This window comes from Solanum dulcamara, chromosome 1 (genome assembly GCF_947179165.1).
Source record: "Solanum dulcamara chromosome 1, daSolDulc1.2, whole genome shotgun sequence".
NCBI lineage: Eukaryota > Viridiplantae > Streptophyta > Magnoliopsida > Solanales > Solanaceae > Solanum > Solanum dulcamara.
This window is the reverse complement of record NC_077237.1, coordinates 19,832,165-19,851,509: the sequence shown is the minus strand read 5'-3', so window position 1 is coordinate 19,851,509 and position 19,345 is coordinate 19,832,165. Positions and strand designations below refer to the sequence as shown.

Below are 19,345 nucleotides of genomic sequence, written 5' to 3'. Positions count from 1 at the left end.
TGAGAATTCATCTTTCAAACTCATAACAAGGGACCAAAGCCAACCTTAACGTGTACATATATACTACATGGCTAATGAAAATCGGTTCATTTTTATGTATAAAAGAGAAGAATAGAAATCAGAATTGGGTAGTTCAAAATAATTTCCAACAATATTTTATACCCCTTCAGTCATCTTTATTTATTCTGTGATATATTATTTTCCGACAAAATTTAGTAGTTGCTGAAAAAATTGCTACTTTTCTTCAATTTACTTTATCTCACTTCTTAGCTTTTTATTTTTAATCGTTCACATGTAATTTTTAGTTAATCTTGTTTGTTTTATCATCAACTAATGGAGATGGAGTTTTTATTTTACTCAATTAAAAAAAATAGTATATAATAAATAATTCTTAAAAAAAGTAAAATAGATATATATATATATATTTTTAGACCTTTTGTATAGTTCAAATGATATTTTTGGGGCTTTTCCGTTTTATCGCCTCCTTGCAATAAACTCCCAACTTCAGACAAACTCGTTCTCTTCCCTTATATATGTAGTTGCTACCTCGGACAATCAAAAAGATTTATGGGCAAATATAATTCACCCATTCCATCTATTTCTTCTGTACAAGCCAATAAATTTTAGCTCATATTTGGTGTTGTGCAAATCAACAAGTTTGGTTATGGTGTTGAATCTTGAATATTAATCTCAAAAAATTCGTTTTCTTGATTTATACAATAAAAGTTTCTGAATAAACCCTTCAATGGCGGGAATAGCTATATTATTAGATCTATTGAAGAAAAATCCAAGATTTAATGGTCAAACCCTTCATTCTTATGGTGTTTTCTCAGCCAAGCTTGCTACCACAGCTGCTGCTGCTTCTGTTGCTGCTAGTTACCCTTTTGCTGCTAGGGCTTTTTTTGGGTATGCATATACTCTTTGAGTCTTTACGATATACTATGTTTATTTTGTATGTGAATAATTAGGGGTTTTAAAGGAGTGACATTATGCTGGATTTGGTAATGTTCTGAGTCTTATAGTTTTTTTTGGGCAGTGGTCTTGTGAATTAAATCTAAATTCTTTTGTGTTTGATGGGTTAAGTTCTAATATTTTGAAGTTAGATTGGCAGTGTGGAATTTGTTTCTAAGTTCACTCCTTGTTCCACCGGACGAAAACATGATGGTTGAGGAAATAATGTTAGTTATGATGTCATTTGTGATTGTATTCCTTGATTATATGGCTCTATTCATGGTTCAGTTCATGGAGGCAACCTTGCGAACTCGTGTTGGTTTGCCTTGTTAGGGGCTTTTAGGTAGTAATTGAATGTGACAAGATCAAATCCTTTTGTGTTTTTTTTCCTGATAACCAAGAAATCCCTAGGGCTAGTGATGCACGATTCCAAACTCAGCGCAGTGTTTTGGACGGCGAAAGGCGACAAGGGTCTGCCTCGCCACAAGCGCCTTTTTGAAGTGTGGCGCCAATTAATATCAAAAAAGTAAAATATTTAATTGTATTAGCAAATATTTCAATTCAAAAACTAGTAGATACTAAGAGTCTAGAACTTGAATGAGAGAAAAAAGAATAAAAGTCAAAACAGTGGAAGTAACTCTGAAGTCTGAAGAAGCAGTTGAGTCGACTTGTTGGAGTCGCACTCGCAGTCTAAGATTGCAACTGTGCAAATTTGAAAAGAAAACTCTAAAATTACCTTTTAACTTTTAAAACCCTAAATTGGTCGCCTTTTTTAAAGAAAATACAAAAGGTGACGCCTTTGTCGCCTCTTGCGTTTCTCGCAATTGTCGCCATGACGTCGCCTTTCGAAGATCGTCGCGCCACAAAGCTAATAGGTGATGAATCGTCTCGCCTCTTGCCATTGGCGACGAGATGATCACCTTTCACAACACTAACTCAACGCGTCTCTACCCTTCTCCAACTAAGCACTAGGCTCCTATGACGTGCACCTAATTCACACATCACGCGTTGTGCTCTTTTCACTAGACCAAAGCCTTGGGGCAATCCTTTTGTGTATGACATATTAAGTTCTAATTCTCGAAGTCAGCTTGGATAATGTGGACTCAGGAATTTGTTGATTGTATGCTTTTTTTCTCAATGACATAAATTTTGATTAAAGAGTAATATTGGTTATGATGTCATTTGTGATTGCATATCTTAATAGTAAGTCTCTATTTAGAGTTCAATTAGTACTGGCGCTGCTGCTAGTTCAGCCTCCCTCATTCCCTTAACCTTCACCTATAATGTGAACATGTATCGTGTGTGCATTTATAGGCATTGACATTTATTCTTTCCAATTGTAGGAGTATCCATAGAAAGGTAGAGTGGCCTTTTTGGGTGGAAAATTCACTATGTTGTGTTCTCAGAGATAATAGATTGAGAAGTTCATAGTTTGTGTTTCTTTACAGAATTCCCAATCATTTTGATTGGTAAGCAAGAACTTGAGGCCTGAGGTTGTCATTCATTCGTAATGTAGCAAAAGACATTTCATAAATATGATTTGAACTGCACAAGTAACCCATAGAAAATCCCTCGTGTTGAGGCGACAACCGTATACAATAAGTTAAATGCTTGCAGAGACTAAGCAGCACTAGGACTCACTATTGTGGATGTGTATCTCTCCATATTCTCATTATTGATGCTTTGTTGCCAGTCTCTTAACTGTTGAGCTAATATCCTTCCTTCTATCCATGGATGTGTCTCCTTTCTAGATGTCTCCATTGTTGTCACATATTTTCTATGATGTTCACCACGTAGAATCCCTAAAAGGTTAAACTTTTTGTGGTTGACATTGATTTTGTGTGCGTATGGATGGCTGCAATGGCGATACGATTTCTTCCACATCTTTAATCTTCCACATCTTTAATCTATTCCCCTCCTAGGAACCATAGTCTTATCTTCTTCCTTGTCAATTGAATCTGAGAATGACTTACTATTCAGAGTCTTAGTTCCATGAGTAGTCCCCACCATAACTCACAACAACCTTTCTTATTTGTTGATTTTTCAATGCATTGATCATCTGACCTCGCTGACCCAATAGAATTTCTACATTTTTTCTTTATAAGATGGTGAATTTTTTATTTTTCTTAAAAATCAAGTGGTGTTTGGGCTAGCTTGCCTGCACCTTCACGGTTGAAGCGTAATGATCATGCGTCTGTAATGCATTGTATGTCCCATAATAGGTTCCATTGATCTACTGGGAAGCCAAGGTAATGCTGCCCACCAAGGTTGGAGCAGATGGGGTCCAGTGTAGTCAAAGGCATGCTTAAGCCCTGAAGCGAGGCTCAAAATGACTTGAGCGCTTTGCCTCACTTTATGTGCGCTTCAGTGTAGTCAGCAAGGTTCTAAGACAATCTTTTCCTTGCCAATGAGCCTCTTCTAAATAAGTGACACTAAACAATTGATATTTCACTTTATCATCTTTTTTTTTTCAATTTCTTTGGTCATATATTTGTCATTCATGTTAATAATCATTAGTCTTGGACTAAACATATATATTTGTATTTTTTTTGTCCCTTTGCGCTTAAAGCCCCAACATACCTTAGAGCTTTTTTGCGCTTTTCGCCTTTGATAACACTGATGAGGTCATACCAAGTGCTGTAGCTGGGAGTTGAGCCTTGGGATCTCTAGGTAGCTTCTCCCATTTCTCAACTACTATCCCATCTCCTAATACGGCCAAATTCTATCATGTTCCATCCCAAGGAAAGAAGAGGATCTTTGGCCAAATGATGTAGATCATCCTTTATCAGCCAATTGCATTCCTCCTTCACTAGATTCAACTCCTTTTTAATAAAAACATCCTCTTATCTTTAAAGATTTCCATACGGAAGTTTAATTTAGGGTGGATACAACGACAACAACAACAACCCAGTGCAATCCCACATCGTAGGGTCTGGGGAGGGTAAAGTGTACGCAGACCTGACTCCTACCAATGTAGGACGGCTGTTTCCGAAAGACCCTCGGCTCATTAGAAGCATAAAAAAAAGTCAGACAAGAGTATTAAAAGTAGATAAATAGATAACGAAATAATCAAAGCACAAAAAGCAGTAAGTATTATTAGATAGTAACATAAATACCATAAATCAAAGTACAAGGAATCATAGTGCATTAATACGCCTACGGCTAAGGGGGAGAAATGCCACTATGTGCTAATGCCACTATGTGCTAGCCTTCTACCCTAATGTGTGTCCTCCACACCCTCCTATCTAAGGTCATGTCCTCGGTAAGTCGTAAATGCGTCAAGTCCTGTCTGATCACCTCTCCCCAGTATTTCTTCGGCCTACCCCTACCTCTTCTGAAACCATCCATGGCCAACCTCTCACATCTCCGCACTGGTGCATCTGGGACTCTCCTCTTCACATGCCCAAACCATCTCAGTCGCGTCTCCCGCATCTTGTCTTCCACCGAGGCCACTCCTACCTTGTCTCGAATAGCCTCATTTCTAATCCTGTCGCTCCTAGTATGCCCACACATCCATCTCAACATTCTCATCTCGGCAACTTTCATCTTTTGCACGTGGGAGACCTTAACTGGCCAACACTCCGCCCCGTATAACATAGCTGGTCTAACCACCACTTTGTAGAACTTGCCCTTAAGTAGTGGTGGCACCTTCTTGTCACACAACACACCGGAGGCGAGCCTCCATTTCCTCCATCCTGCCCCAATACGATGTGTGACATCCTCGTCGATTTCCCCGTTGCCTTGTATTATAGAACCAAGGTACTTAAAACTACTTTTCTTTTGGATGGCTTGGTCCCCGAGCCTAACTTCCGCGCCAACCTCCTGAGGTGTCTCACTGAACTGGCACTCCAGGTACTCTGTCTTGGTCCTACTCAGCTTAAATCCTTTAGACTCCAAGGTGCGTCTCCAATCTTCCAACTTAGCGTTAACTCCGCTACGAGTATCATCGATGAGGACTATGTCGTCCGCAAAAAGCATACACCATGGCACCTCACCTTGAATTTGTCGCGTCAATACATCCATCACCAAGGCAAATAGAAACGGACTCAAGGCTGATCCTTGATGCAACCCCATCACCACCGGGAAGTGTTCTGAGTCCCCTCCTACTGTCCTTACCCTGGTTTTGACACCCTCGTACATGTCCTTGATCAACCTTATGTACGCTACCGGTACACCTTTAGCCTCCAAACATCTCCATAGTATCTCTCGAGGGACTTTATCATAAGCCTTTTCTAAGTCGATGAATACCATATGCAAGTCTCTCTTCCTCTCCCTATATTGCTCCATTAGTCTCCTCATAAGATGGATGGCTTCCGTAGTTGAGCGTCCCGGCATAAATCCGAACTGGTTCTCTGAAATAGACACGCCTCTCCTCACCCTCATCTCCACCACTCTTTCCCACACTTTCATAGTATGGCTTAGAAGCTTGATACCTCTGTAGTTGTCGCAACTCTGGCTATCCCCCTTGTTTTTCTATAGAGGGATCATTGCATCCTACTGTGTATCAGTTTATTTGGGCTTGACTGTTAACTCAACAAAAAATAAAATATGATATTTGAACTGATTTTGCTCTGGATTTTGATTAAAGGAGGTCTTCTTTATCTATAAGTCTTTTCGGTTCAAAGTTCAAACTGTTTTCATTTATGATGGAATTCATTATAAAATTGATGAATGTAGTCCTCATTAGAGGGATTTTTCATAAAGCAAACTGTAATTCTCATATTAATAGTGTATATATCTGCCAACTGCCTGCAAATATCGGTACTTCTAACAAGTCAGACAGGGTGGGTGTAGCTAGCTAGCTGCTGCTTGGCGGTTTATATAATTTGGTTTTTTTCATATGGAACAGAGACACAAGTGTATGACATTTTTCGTTATGTTTATTCCCATCTTCTGTCATAATAAATAAATTCGACACTTATTTGATTCTACTATCAGCAAAACCTTGACTCTGTGTTGTTTTGACAGTAATGGTGCAGCACGCGTTGCATTTTGCGATGCTGGCACGGGATTTTCTGAAGATTATATTTCTAGCATACAAAGTGAATCAATAATCAATTTTCAGTATGATTCATTGAAGCACAGTACCAAACAATACAACCTTGAGTTAAAACCTTTATTCTCAGCATTTATGTGGAGGAATCTTGCACTGACCTCCTTGAGATCTTTCCTATTATTTTATTTACCTCTTCTGGAGCCTCGTGCTAACATGGAGGATGAGGATGATGAAGATTTCCTACAGGATACTGAGGAAGATCGCCGTGTCGACTTGGTGACTCCTTTCAAAAAATCAGTGAAACAGATTGGTCGTGAGGTAACATTTGCAAGCCCCCCTACCCACAATCCTTCCATGCAATGTGCTTGTCACTTAGGGCTTCATGTTTGGTCCAGTAAAACAAAAATCACTGCCTAATGTTTTCTGTTTTTCTTGTTGAAACGGTAAGGAAATCTTATAAATAAATTAAGCTAGCATGAAGATTGTTCTGTAACCAGTGTACAATAGCAGCAGATTAGCAAAAAGAAACAAAACAAAAGTACCGCCACTGATCCTGTAAAGACTAGCATCTGTGAAACTATTTCAGCTTCATTTACATGTTCCATTCTACTGCAACAGAATACCAAAAATATACCAATTGGCCTTTATCTTTTGAATGGAGTTAGCATTGTCTTCAAAGCATCTTCTGTTAATCTCGATCCAAATAATCCATGATATGCATGCTGGTATAGTATTCCACCATAATAGCTTTCTCTTCCTAACTCACTTTCTGTGCCAACACCTCAGCAGATCCCCTGTTGACCTTGGCATAACCCACTGCAAAGCAATCATATTCATGAAGAGCTGCCGCTGTTGGGTGGCAACTTGGCAGTGTAAAAATAAGTGATTGGTATCTGTGTTTCTCTTACACAGAGAAAACATTTGCTAGTTAAAGCAGTACCTCTCTTTTGTAGATTCTCATGTGTAAGACGAGCTTCATTAAACACTATCCATGTGAAGCAAGCACCTTGAGTGAAGCTCTGAACCTCCAAATTTGTTTCCATGGCCAAGTCTTTTCACGACTATCCACCTTTGTTAGTTTTTTGTAGCAAGAACTTACTGAGAAAAACGTCATTGCTCCTTGGCTTCCATAGAAGGCTATCATCAGTGTGCTGATATGTAATCAGAAGGTTAAAAAATTCAGCACTTGCCAATCATTGAAATTTCTTCTATTCTGTATGTAACACCATCAAATTTTTGTTTTCTGGTAAAGAAGAAGCTTTGTTTGCTGCCAGAATAAGGACATCAGTGAAGAGGTCCCTCAAAAGTCAAAGGTTAACGACCAGCTAATTATCCAGCCAAAATGAAGTTTTCTCTCCATTGCTAACTTTGAATTAAATTTTAGATATGAAACTAGGCCACATTAATCTGATACTTTTCCAAACAGAAACTCCATAAGGTGTTATAATGATTCTGCCCATGTTAAACCTCCAGATCACTTCATTAGCAAGCTCCTGATGTGTAATTGTAGGTTTTAAAAGCCCCAAACACCGTCTTTCTTGTTCTTAATAACTGTACTCCAAAAGCACCTCTTATCTCTATTTACTTGCCATATGAAGTTCAACAACAACAACAGCACCACCACCAACAACAACGTAGCCAGTGAACCTTACTTATCTCTCCTATTCTTAGGAGATAGACCACCTTTTCCGGCAACTCTTTCAACTGGAAGTCTTTTCTTTGTCTTCTCAGGCCAAGCTATCACCTTCTGTGTTAGCCCTCAACCTTCTCTTCTTTCATCTTTTCAGATTATTTTTCCGCAGTTCTATACATGGGGAAAGATAGGATAGGATTTGTTTTCACGCTGTATTTAAATCTTAGGACATCTCTAAGTCCAACTCAAGGTCAGAAACTTGGTTTGAATGGACTGAGCACAGCAGGAATTTAATGAGGAGAGCAATTTTTAAGTCTTACAGTGATGAGATGGATAGTTCATGTGTTTAATGCAGCATCGAAGGAGAAAGAAATGTCAGTCAGGAGATGGAAAACAAGGGACAAATTCGCTGATTATTTTTGCACTCTTAAACACAATAAACATGGTAGATATATCAGTTTTATTGCAGTACAAGGGGGAAACAGATCAGTGATTATAACTCCTGAGATTACATTAAATACTACCTTATCAAAAAAAATAAAAAATGCTGGATGGACAGCAATAACTCAGAAAAGTTCATTTTGGTCCCAGAAAGGGGTGAGAAAGCAGCAGCATCATACCCAATCTTCTTTTGCTGAAGTCATCAGAAACAACAATTGGACAACAGAAGCTACAAAAGGGTCAACATCCCAGACCACCAACTCCAGAATCATCATCCCTGGTAGCTCTGTAGTAACAGAAGACGGCATGCTCGGCTGATGCATTGTGGGGAAATTTTTGGCCACAAGCCAAGAAATTCCAATTCTCAATGACATCTGGAGATGGGTATGTAGTGTGTGGAATTCCTCTCATGGAACTAATGCGTACGTAATGAATGATTCACAATTTCTTTTTGAGCTTCCATCCAGAAGGAAGCTGAGCATGTTCTCAAAGGAGAATGCAGATGGAAGAAGTCCAAATTGACGTTAGATTGGCAAATGGAAATTTGGTTTCATCTAAATGAGATATCCTTCTCGGCTTTTTGACTAAGATCTAGTGATATTTTTCATCTAAAATTGGAGGTGCTTGTTTGTTGGGTCAGTATTGTGTCAAGCTGGTATAAAATGCCACAAACCTTTGGTGCTACCTTTGTCTGACCCTACATACATGCCCAGAGATTACAATTTTTTAACAAAGAAAGCTCTCGGTAAATATCACAGCATCTTCTTGCCGCTAGTTTTTAGTAGGCGTTTCGACGTGATTTGGTTTAAGTTTGAAAAAAGGAGTATTAGTTGTGTTTGGACATGAATTTCACTTGGAGAAAAAGTTGAAGTGATGGACTAGATTGTGAGGCAAATATTTATTTGAAATAATCTCCAAATATTATTTTCATTACTTCTCAAAAAAGAAAATGTTTCGAAGAAAGAAATTACTTTGATCTATTGTGTATCCTGCTGAACATGCATTTCCAACTTCCCTCTTTTTTTGTTATACTAAAAAAGACGGAGATGTTAGACTAGTCTGTCGTTCAGATTTCTCATCTTCTCCTGCTTTGGTAGTTCTCAGTTCCAATTAATTTTATCGAGCTTAGAGACCCTTTACATGCCAAAAAGACCATAGCTGTAGAGTATATTCTTGTCCCTTAACTGCTTTGTTACATCTGACCTTTTCATGGAACAATGTGTTTTTGTATGAGTAATTTTCTGTTACTTTTGAAAAATTACTTTCAATTTAAGTTTCAAATCATGCACTTGCATATTATACGCTGGAAATTGTATACTGAAAGATCTTGTGTGCAATTAACGTTATGTATCTTCTGGTCAGACTGCTGTTGTAACAACAAGACGCGTCCTGGAAAGATTGGCTGTCCACTATGTTTCACAACGCATGGCATGGAAGCTTCTGAAAGGTTTTTTTTCTTGTCTGCAAGCTTAAATCTATAGTCTTTGCTGATTGACATTTACGAAACCCAGCATTTCTCAATTTCTGCAGATGTTCCCAAGTCAGCTGCACGCAAGGCTCAAAGGGGAATGCCTGGTGTGATTTATTTTTGCAGTGTCACAAAAACAACATGCAGAGGTTTACCATTATATGTTCAATACTCTTTTCTCATGGTTCACCTAGATTAGCCATGATTCTTGATTCTTCACCTCTCACTCTCTGATCAGGTCATTTTCTGGGAGTTTTGGCATCATGGTTTGTTCAAGTTGGCATTGATATCTGGCGATTTTTCAAAGCTAAACAAGACGATGACACACTTGATAGATCAGAAAAAATTAAGCTTCTAGGAAGGAAGATTTCCATTGTTACTGTCAGATGTAGTGCATCTCTTGTCTTCGCTTCCATAGGGGCAGGGATAGGAGCAATGATGGTCGTCCCTACAACTGGCCAGTGGATTGGTAAGCTCACAATATGCTTTTCAGTACCTATATCGAACATCATCTTTACTAGAATTAATCAAATCATAATTTTTCAGGATGCGCTATTGGAGATGTGGCTGGACCAGTCATTGTAGCCTTTTGCTTTGACAAAGCTCTTCACATGGATCTGTCATGATGACTCTCTTCTTGGTTATATATCAAGGTCATAATTGATATAAGAGTAATGTGGTTGATGTTGAAGCTTTCCCCCCTCCCGCGCACACGCGCACACACAAAGAAGTGGCAATTCAGTGTTTTTGTTAGACTTAATTGGTTCCTTCAGCTCTAGAATAATATTCGTCATAGATACATTAACCAATTTATGACATTACTGAGTTCCTTTTTTCGGATTTTATTCATGCTTTCTCGTTCATAACATCCTTGGTCATAGTTGGTCTGGTGAATCTATTGGTTATGCACCAAGCGATGATAATGGCAAATGCTCACCAACAGCCTAATTCTGTTTGAAATTTTCTATTCCAATCAATGGCCTGTAACCATTATGGCAAGGAAAAGTTTGATTCTGAGGGGAATAAGAGGCAAAAATTGGAACAGAAATATCATTTGATTTGTCGATCCACAAACCACTGAACCGAACCATTCATGATAAGCTGCTGAACTGTTTATATAATAGCATTGTTCAGCATCTTTTCTAGCTACTTTCCTGGTCTCATTTTTGCTCATCTTAGCATTCCTTGCATAATAACGATGCCTTGAAAGGTATGACTTCATGTTGGTTTTGACAAGTCTGATGCAAGTAATTTGGTCCTCCAATTTCCTTGAAGAAACTACATTTCTGCAATTCTGCTTTTCCCTTCAAACAAGAACTGACCAGTTGAAATCTTCCCACGAGGGTAAATAAATAAGTTAAAAGGCTTATAAAGCAAAACAGAAGCAAATGATAAAATTATAATAAGTAGGGATGGCAAATGGGGCGGAACGGGGTGGTTGCATGGCAAATCCAAAGAGTTCAACTTGTCTCGCATGAGAGAATTTGTTGTTTTCAAGCTCCACCTAAACCCGCCTTGCCCCGCACCCCACCTGACTTCTTTACCAAAAATATATTTCTATTTTAAATATAAAGGATAACCTCAGACAAATGAGGAGTAATATATATCAAATACTCATAATTATTTTTTTTGTTTAATGTTATAATAATGAATATTTTCATATCAATTTAGTGAAAATTTGGTATTTTCCCATACTTAGCCTCTGAGTAAATTCAGTTGTCATTAAGTTATTCCGTCAATTTCTTGAACATATACAGTATTTATATATAATAGGGAACCAATAAACTTATGTTAATTTTTGTGAAATAGAGAACCAGTTGAGGATAACTCTATTAATAGTTATAGTACATTATTTAATTTGAAAATTTTAAGTCAAAGTTTAATATGAATGGATTTTCAATATCTAATTAGTTTTTAATGTAAGAAGAACATATAACTCGGGAAAATATTATATATGATGACTAATCAAAATCAATAAATAATATTTTCGGTAAACTCGCAATCCGCCCCATCCCACATCAACTTTAAAAAAGGGAAACTTACTTAAATATATCATATTTAGAAAATATTTATTATTTATAGCTACATAATTTTAATAGATGTATAATCACTTTTAATACATAATGCGGATTTTTTTATCAAAACAACCCCAATACATTTTAAGACACTTATAATATATCTATATTGCATGCAAAATTACTTTTATACGTAGTGTAATACATCTATATTACATGTATAATTCATTTTTAATAAATAATGCAATTTTTTTATCAAAACAAGTATAATACATTTTAATACATATATATATATATATTACATATATTATTCACTTTTAATACATAATACAATTGCTATAGATGGCAAATATTTTCTAAATATAGTATATCTAGGTAATAAATAAAAAATATGTTTAAAAGCAGTAAGTATTTTATAAAAGGAACTCAAAAAGGTAATTATCCCTTAAAAAATATATATTCAACCCGCCTCGCATAATCTTAAATAAGCATCTACTCTGAATAGCCTGAAACCCGTCTTATTGCCATTCGTATTGTCAGGACTCGAGTCTATACCCTAGCCGAGACATGGTACTTAGAACCATGAGTTGTCCCAAGCTAATCTTTGGCATAACATATCAAAGCATATCATAAGAAAACTAAGTGGAAGCTGAAATATATGCATAAAAGTTCTTATTAGAAAGATAACATATCCATGAAGACTGAAAACTAATGTCTGAAACAAGCCTTTAACATCTGAATCAAAAGAAATAAGTTTATCGGGGACATAGCCCTCCGCTACCATAACTTACTAAAAGAACTAACTAAAACTACTTCATGATGTCCCCGAATAAAGAGGACTCGCCAACTGTTGATTGGGAACCACTGCAACCTCACTAGCCACGAGTATGAGAATGAGTGTCGGAATCTACATCATAAAAAGATGCAGTGTAGAGAAAGTATGCGTCCGTACGTAGAATTTACTGAGTATGAAAGAAGCACCAACATACTCGTATAACATATCATTAAGGAAATAAGGAAATAAGATTTTCAAAGATCATAACATAATGAGAGAACTTGAAGAGAAAACAGTTGAAGTTCATGTCTAACTATTGTTAAAAATCTTCCTTCAAAAGCATATATAGAGATGAGTCTGTTTCAGAAATCTTGCATAAACATATACATAAAATAGCATGCTTAAAGTGTCTATAATAAGTAAAGAGCATATCATAAAAAAATTATAATTGAGGAGTTTCTTATAATTGACTCACACCATGTGAGCTCATGAGTTTCTTTATGTTAATATTTTTACTCATATATTGCAATTTTTATTCAATGTGAATCTTAAAGCTCCATTTATTTTCGGTAAGTACAACAAAAGAGGAATACGTATTTTCTGTTTTAATTAGGTGACATTTTTTTTATATATATTTGTTGTTTCAAGAAAAAATATTATTATCTGTTTTAATTAAGTATTTTCTGTTTTAATTAGGTGACACTTAAAGTTAACTATATAGTTAATTGTGGACTTCTAGTTTTTTTTTGATTGATTTTGTAGAAAATTAGTGGCTGTAATTTTTTTTATTGGTATGAAGATCGACACCCTCCTCAAGCAAATAAGGTGATCTAAGATTTGTTGAAGAAAGTCAAGGTTTTTGATGAAAAAATAAATTGAGCAAGAAATATATTTATTGTTGGTGTGATCGCTACTGGGTTGATAATGTTTGAAATATGGAGATTGAAGCCTAATTGTTAAAATGTGTTGTGTTGTTCAGGTATAGGTAGTGGTCTATCATTAGGTATATGTGGTGGTGTAGTATTATTTTGATGTTGTTGTTGCTGTATATATCTAGCTAGGCCATATTTGTATATATTTTGATGTTATTGTTGTATACAATTCACAATTCACATCTTGTTGAAGTGAATACATATTTCACTTATTAAAAGTTCAAAATCCTACAAATTGTTGGATATTGTGGTAGCTTTTCATTGCCTTCATCAATGGTATTCTTCAAGATATTTGAGAAACAAGACGATAATTGCATTATATGAAATGACAATTTAATACCAAAAACATTTAACAATATCACAATGTAACTCAAAAACATAATCCACAATAAACTCAAAGTTAGCATTATGCTAAATACCACGATCAGTGGATTGGTTTAACAAGGTTATAATCCTCAAAAATATTTATTACGTTACATAGAAAAAAGTATTCAAAGCTGATGCTGCTATTACTTCTTCTTTTTGTTTGCCATTTGCTGCAACTGGGAGGTAGTGACAGCATTTCTATTTTTCCATCTCAAGCCTCTAGGCTTAAAATCAAGGTCTATGCCTGTTGAACTTGCATCCTTAAAATTTGAACCTGTTGGTAGAATTCTTGGACTTGAAGTCCCTGACTGTTTTTATAGAAAAAGAGAAACCAAAATTAGTAAGTAAGCTGCACTTGTGAAGATTAGTATGTAACCAAAGGAGAAAATAACATACATTGAGTATTTGGGTTCCACTTGCACTTGTGAATATGCCAAATCCAACATTACTTGATCCACCATATGATGGCTTCTTTGTCCCCCCTCTTGCAGAATCTTCTCCAGTTGCAACTCCTCCTCTCCTTTGTCCAATAATCTCTTTTCTCCTCCGAGATTGTTGACTTGTTATTCCTCTTGTAAAAGAAATACTTGTATCCACATATTCTGGTGGTTGGCTTGAGCTTGTATCATTCACCCTCTTAACTCTACTTATATCAACACAAACTGTTGTTGAAGAAGCATACTTGCTTGATGTTGTTGATGCAGGTTGGTTGAATGTTGTTGATGTAGGTTGGCTGAATGTTGTTGGTTCAAGTTGACTAAAGTTTTTTGGTTCAGATTGGCTACTTCCTTGTGAGCTTTGACAAGTAAATGTTGTTGGTTCAGGTGTTACCTTGCAATATCTCTTGTTATGACCTTGTTGTTTACACATGGAACAAATCTGTTTCACCCCTTGTTTGGACATTTTTCCATACTTCTTTCTTGGTTCATCTTTGCCCTTTCTTCTATTTCTTGCAGGTCTGCCAGGCATTGGTTTAGGTTTAGGAGGTTCAATCCTTGGATTGTTAGTTTCAGGCCATATCTTCATATTTGGAATTGGTTGGATGAAATGACTATAAGCCTTTAAGAAGGTATCCTTCTTATACCAATGCTCCACAAGAGGTTCAGGCTCCTATTCTATGTGGCACAAAGCAGCAATAGCATGTTGGCATGGAATGCCTCTCAGTTGCTAAGTTCTAAAACTACAAACTCTATCAGCCAATTTAACTATATGCCAGCACTCCCCGTCTCCAATCTCAAACCCAACATCAGCATTCCAAAGCACCTTGCATGTCCTAGACTTGTCCTTATTCTCCTCTAAGATAAGTCTAGCCATAGGTGCAATATCAAATATCCAGGTGTTGGCAAACTTAATCATGTCCATAGTTCTTGTCATTATCTTTCTCTTAATTTCCTCCAACATGGTTATTATAGATTTGTGTCTACATGATATGATCCACGAGTTAAAGATCTCACACATGTTATTTTCAACTACATCACATTTGGAATGCTCTTGAAAGAATGGCCTAACCCATGACACTTTTGGATAATGCAATAAGTCAGCACAAAATCCTTACCAAGTGTGCTCATTTTATGAAGCTCATCCTTGAACTTCACTTCAAACCTTACCTTTGAACATCTCTAGAATTGTTTTCTCCTTTCCTCTCCCTTCCAGGTTTGATTCCAATTAGACCAAATATGTCTAGCACACCTTCTAACTTAAGCATTTGGTAGCAGTTCATCAACAGCTGCATGAAAACCCTACAAAGAAAACAAAATGCAATTTAATACTCAATAGATAATCTAATAGCTTTAGCAAATATAATAGGTAATTATCTTTTGTATATCTGCCATCACAGTAAGACCCTGTCCAGTACCCAACTGCAGGTCCTCTTTCAAGTAATTGATAAAGAAACTCCAATTATGCTTAGTTTCCTTATCTACATCTGCCCAGGCTATAGGAAACATCTGATTGTTTCCATTCTTGCCAACTGCTACTAGAAGTTCACCCTTGCAAGCACCCTTTAAGAAACATCCATTAAATCCTATTATTCTTCTACATCCTTCCTTCTACCCCCTTTTCAATGCATCCAAGCACACATAGAAGTATACAAACAAATTCTTTCCTGGTGCAGTTTCTCTATCCATTCTTTAAAAAAGAGAACTACCAGGATTGGTCTGTTTTATAACCTCAACATAATCATATAATCTTGCAAATTCCATATTTCAGTCACTCATGGATTCTCTAAGAATATTAGCTTTGCCTTGTAACAAATGGTCCTACCCACATATAATCCTAACTTCTCCCTGCATAATTCTTGTATTTCTCAAATCTTTATGGATGATTGTTTAGTTATTTCATCCTTGAATTTGTTTGCTAGGAATTTACTTGTACACATTTTGTTCTTATTTGATGGAGAACACTTATATATATGATGGTAGTTCTCGATCAAAAAATTACCAGAATCTCTATCAATTGCACCATAACACAACCATTTGCATTTTTCTTTAAATTTACATTTAACCCTCACTCTATGAATTTCATTAGGCCTTAACTTAATCTGATAATTATTTTCTACTGCATAATTTGCCAAAGCCTTTCTAAATTTTTTAGCATTTTCAAAAATCATTCCAAGTTCAAAAATAGCAACTTCACATTCAGCATCATACCTGACATTTTTACTCTTCCTTTTTCCTGGTTGATCAACACCCCTAACAGCTTCTACATCTAGCACATCTGTGCTATTATCACTATCACAGTCTGAGCTATCAATATACTCTTCATCTCCTCCTAATCTGCCAACATATCTATCCTTCTTATTTCTTTTAATATCTTCAAAGCCTCTATCAATACCAGCTTCACCTACTGGTATTTCTTCAGGTACTTTTTTTCTCTTAGGATTTAGATTTCTTTTATTCCTCCTTTCATATCTAAAGGATCTCAATTCTTCATCAACATTTGAACCATCTTCATCAGGAATGACATTTATATCTGAGTCACTACTATGCAGATCTGACTTATTCACATCTGAAACATCCTCAGTCTTATTCACATTTGAAACAGCCTCATTCTCCATATTTCCAACATCAACAGAGTCTGTCCATGCTAAAAGACCAACTGGAGTTGGCAATTCCTCTAACTTATTAATTTTATGGACCATATAAACATAAAAGTCATCACCATCTATTAAGTCTTTCACATAGTCTAACAACTAAATATCAGAAGTAACTTGGATAAATTTATTGTTAATTTTATTTTGACAGTAAAAACCCTTCAAATTTGTGTACCCAAGGTCTTTAGTGTATGAAAGAAACTTGACAAGGCTAAAATGATCTTTATCAATGGTAACGACAAATACATCTATTTCTCCTCTGTAAGTAGGGTTAGGGTCTGTGATAACATGACCCCCATAATAAAAACATGCCAATATATACTCGTCCATATCTCAAAAAAAAGACCCCAATACAAGAAAATACCCAAAAGCCCTTTACTTTATCAGGGCAATTTCCAAAAAAAACCCAAGTTATAAAATGCTAAAAGAGAGTGGACACAACTAGAACATACACATTCTTCTTCAAGGATGAAACACGCAAACACAAGGAGTAGTTGATAGAAATGTCAAAAAGCCCAACAAAAATGCAATCTCCAACACTTGATTTCAACCTTTAAACCTGGAAATTGACAACATAAACTAACATAACAGTTAGTACTAACTAAGAATTGAATGAAAATCAAGAAAGATTGAACTTTCATATTCTTACCTAGGTTTTGATCGGTGAACTTGAAGATGGGTTTCGCCTTTAAACTGAAGAGAAAATGGTGTTGAAGATCAACTTTTGACCACTTAAACTTAAAGCTATATGACGTGTAGAGAAGACAGAGTTGACATGATATAATTGGTCAACTAATCCTTGTGGATGAAATTATAATACACGCGCTTGAGTCTAATAACAGATTGTGTAAAAAGTGTCAAGATGACACATTCGACCCTTACATAAGTATCTAAAATGAACATCTCCTAGTTTAGGTGTCTAAGTGAAAGTTGGTGCCAACTTTAAGGGGCCACCGATGGGGTTGGCCTTTTGTGAAATAGAGAACCAGTTGAGGATAACTCTATTAATAGTTACAGTACATTATTTAATTTGAAAATTTTAAGTCAAAGTTTAATATGAATGGATTTTCAATATCTAATTAGTTTTTAATGTATAAAGAACATATAACTCGGGAAAATATTATATATGATGACTGATCAAAATTAATAAATAATATTTATGATAAACTCTCAATCCTTCTCATCCTGCATCAACTTTAAAAAAGGGAAACTTACTTAAATATATCATATTTAGAAAATATTTATTATTTATAGCTACATAATTTTAATAGATGTATAATCACTTTTAATACATAATGCATATTTTTTTTATCTAAACAAGCCTAATATATTTTAAGACACTTATAATACATCTATATTTCATGCAAAATTACTTTTATACGTAGTGTAATACATCTATATTACATGTATAATTCATTTTTAATAAATAATACAATTTTTTTTACCAAAAAAGTATAATACATTTTAATACATATATATTACATATATTATTCACTTTTAATACATACTACAATTTCTATAGATGGTAAATATTTTCTAAATATAGTATATCTAGGTAAGAAATAAAAAAATATGTTTAAAAGCAGTAAGTATTTTATAAAAGGAACTTAAAAAGGTAATTATCCCTTAAAAATATATATTCAACCTACCTCTCATAATCTTAAATAAGCATCTACTCTGAATAGCCTGAAACCCGTCTTATTGCCATTCGTATTGTCAGGACTCGAGTCTATACCCTAGCCTAGACATGGTACTTAGAACCACGAGTTGTCCCAAGCTAATCCTTGACATAACATATCAAAGCATATCATAAGAAAACTAAGTGGAAGCTAGAATATATGCATAAAAGTTCTTATTAGAAAGATAACATATCCATGAAGACTGAAAACTAATGTCTGAAACAAACCTTTAACATCTGAATCAAAAGAAATAAGTTTATCGGGGACATAGCCCTCTGCTACCATAACTTACTAAAAGAACAAACTAAAACTACTTCATGATGTCCCCGAATAAAGAGGACTCGCCAACTATTGATTGGGAACCACTGCAACCTCACTAGCCATGAGTATGAGAATGAGTGTCGGAATCTACATCATAAAAAGATGCAGTGTAGAGAAAGTATGCATCCGTACATAGAATTTACTGAGTATTAAAGAAGCACCAACATACTCGTATAACATATCATTAAGGAAATAAGGAAATAAGGTTTTCAAAGATCATAACATAATGAGAGAACTTGAAGAGAAAACAGTTGAAGTTCATGTCTAACTATTGTTAAAAATCTTCCTTCAAAAGCATATATAGAGATGAGTCTGTTTCAGAAATCTTGCATAAACATATACATAAACTAGCATGCTTAAAGTGTCTATAATAAGTGAAGAGCATATCATAAAAAAAATTATAATTGAGGAGTTTCTTATAACTGACTCACACCATGTGAGCTCATGATGTCCAACAGCTAACCCTAGTTGGGCGGGCTGTCCTATACATTGCCAGAGTATAGGATCACATGGTGTATGTAGGTTATAAGAAACTTCTCAGAGTATAGGACCATATCTTATCTATGTGGATCCACTAAATTCCTCTCAAGGCCATATGGAGTTGTCTTATAAAGTGGTACACTCGAACCTACGACGACATGTAGTTATATGACTTGGGTTTCTAAACTAGTATCCTC

At 35.7% G+C, this 19,345-nt stretch overlaps 1 protein-coding gene across 1 annotated transcript; it reads left to right on the top strand.

Annotated features, from left to right (window-relative positions):
• Positions 1 to 440: 440 nt before the first annotated feature.
• On the top strand, positions 441 to 10,332 carry LOC129902943 (uncharacterized). Its single transcript, XM_055978394.1, has 6 exons — positions 441 to 906; positions 5,920 to 6,265; positions 9,384 to 9,468; positions 9,552 to 9,638; positions 9,728 to 9,958; positions 10,036 to 10,332. Exons 1-6 carry the CDS (start codon positions 746 to 748, stop codon positions 10,113 to 10,115), a joined length of 990 nt encoding a protein of 329 aa, XP_055834369.1. The 5' UTR covers positions 441 to 745; the 3' UTR covers positions 10,116 to 10,332.
• Positions 10,333 to 19,345: the final 9,013 nt, after the last annotated feature.

What these genes read in the sequence shown, in the direction of transcription:
- LOC129902943 (XM_055978394.1), top strand. Translation starts at nt 746, where the DNA reads ATGGCGGGAATAGCTATATTATTAGATCTATTGAAGAAAAATCCAAGA. An exon ending in TGAAACAGATTGGTCGTGAG is followed by an intron (nt 6,266 to 9,383) that starts GTAACATTTGCA and finishes TCTTCTGGTCAG; the next exon opens with ACTGCTGTTGTAACAACAAG. An exon ending in TACAACTGGCCAGTGGATTG is followed by an intron (nt 9,959 to 10,035) that starts GTAAGCTCACAA and finishes ATAATTTTTCAG; the next exon opens with GATGCGCTATTGGAGATGTG.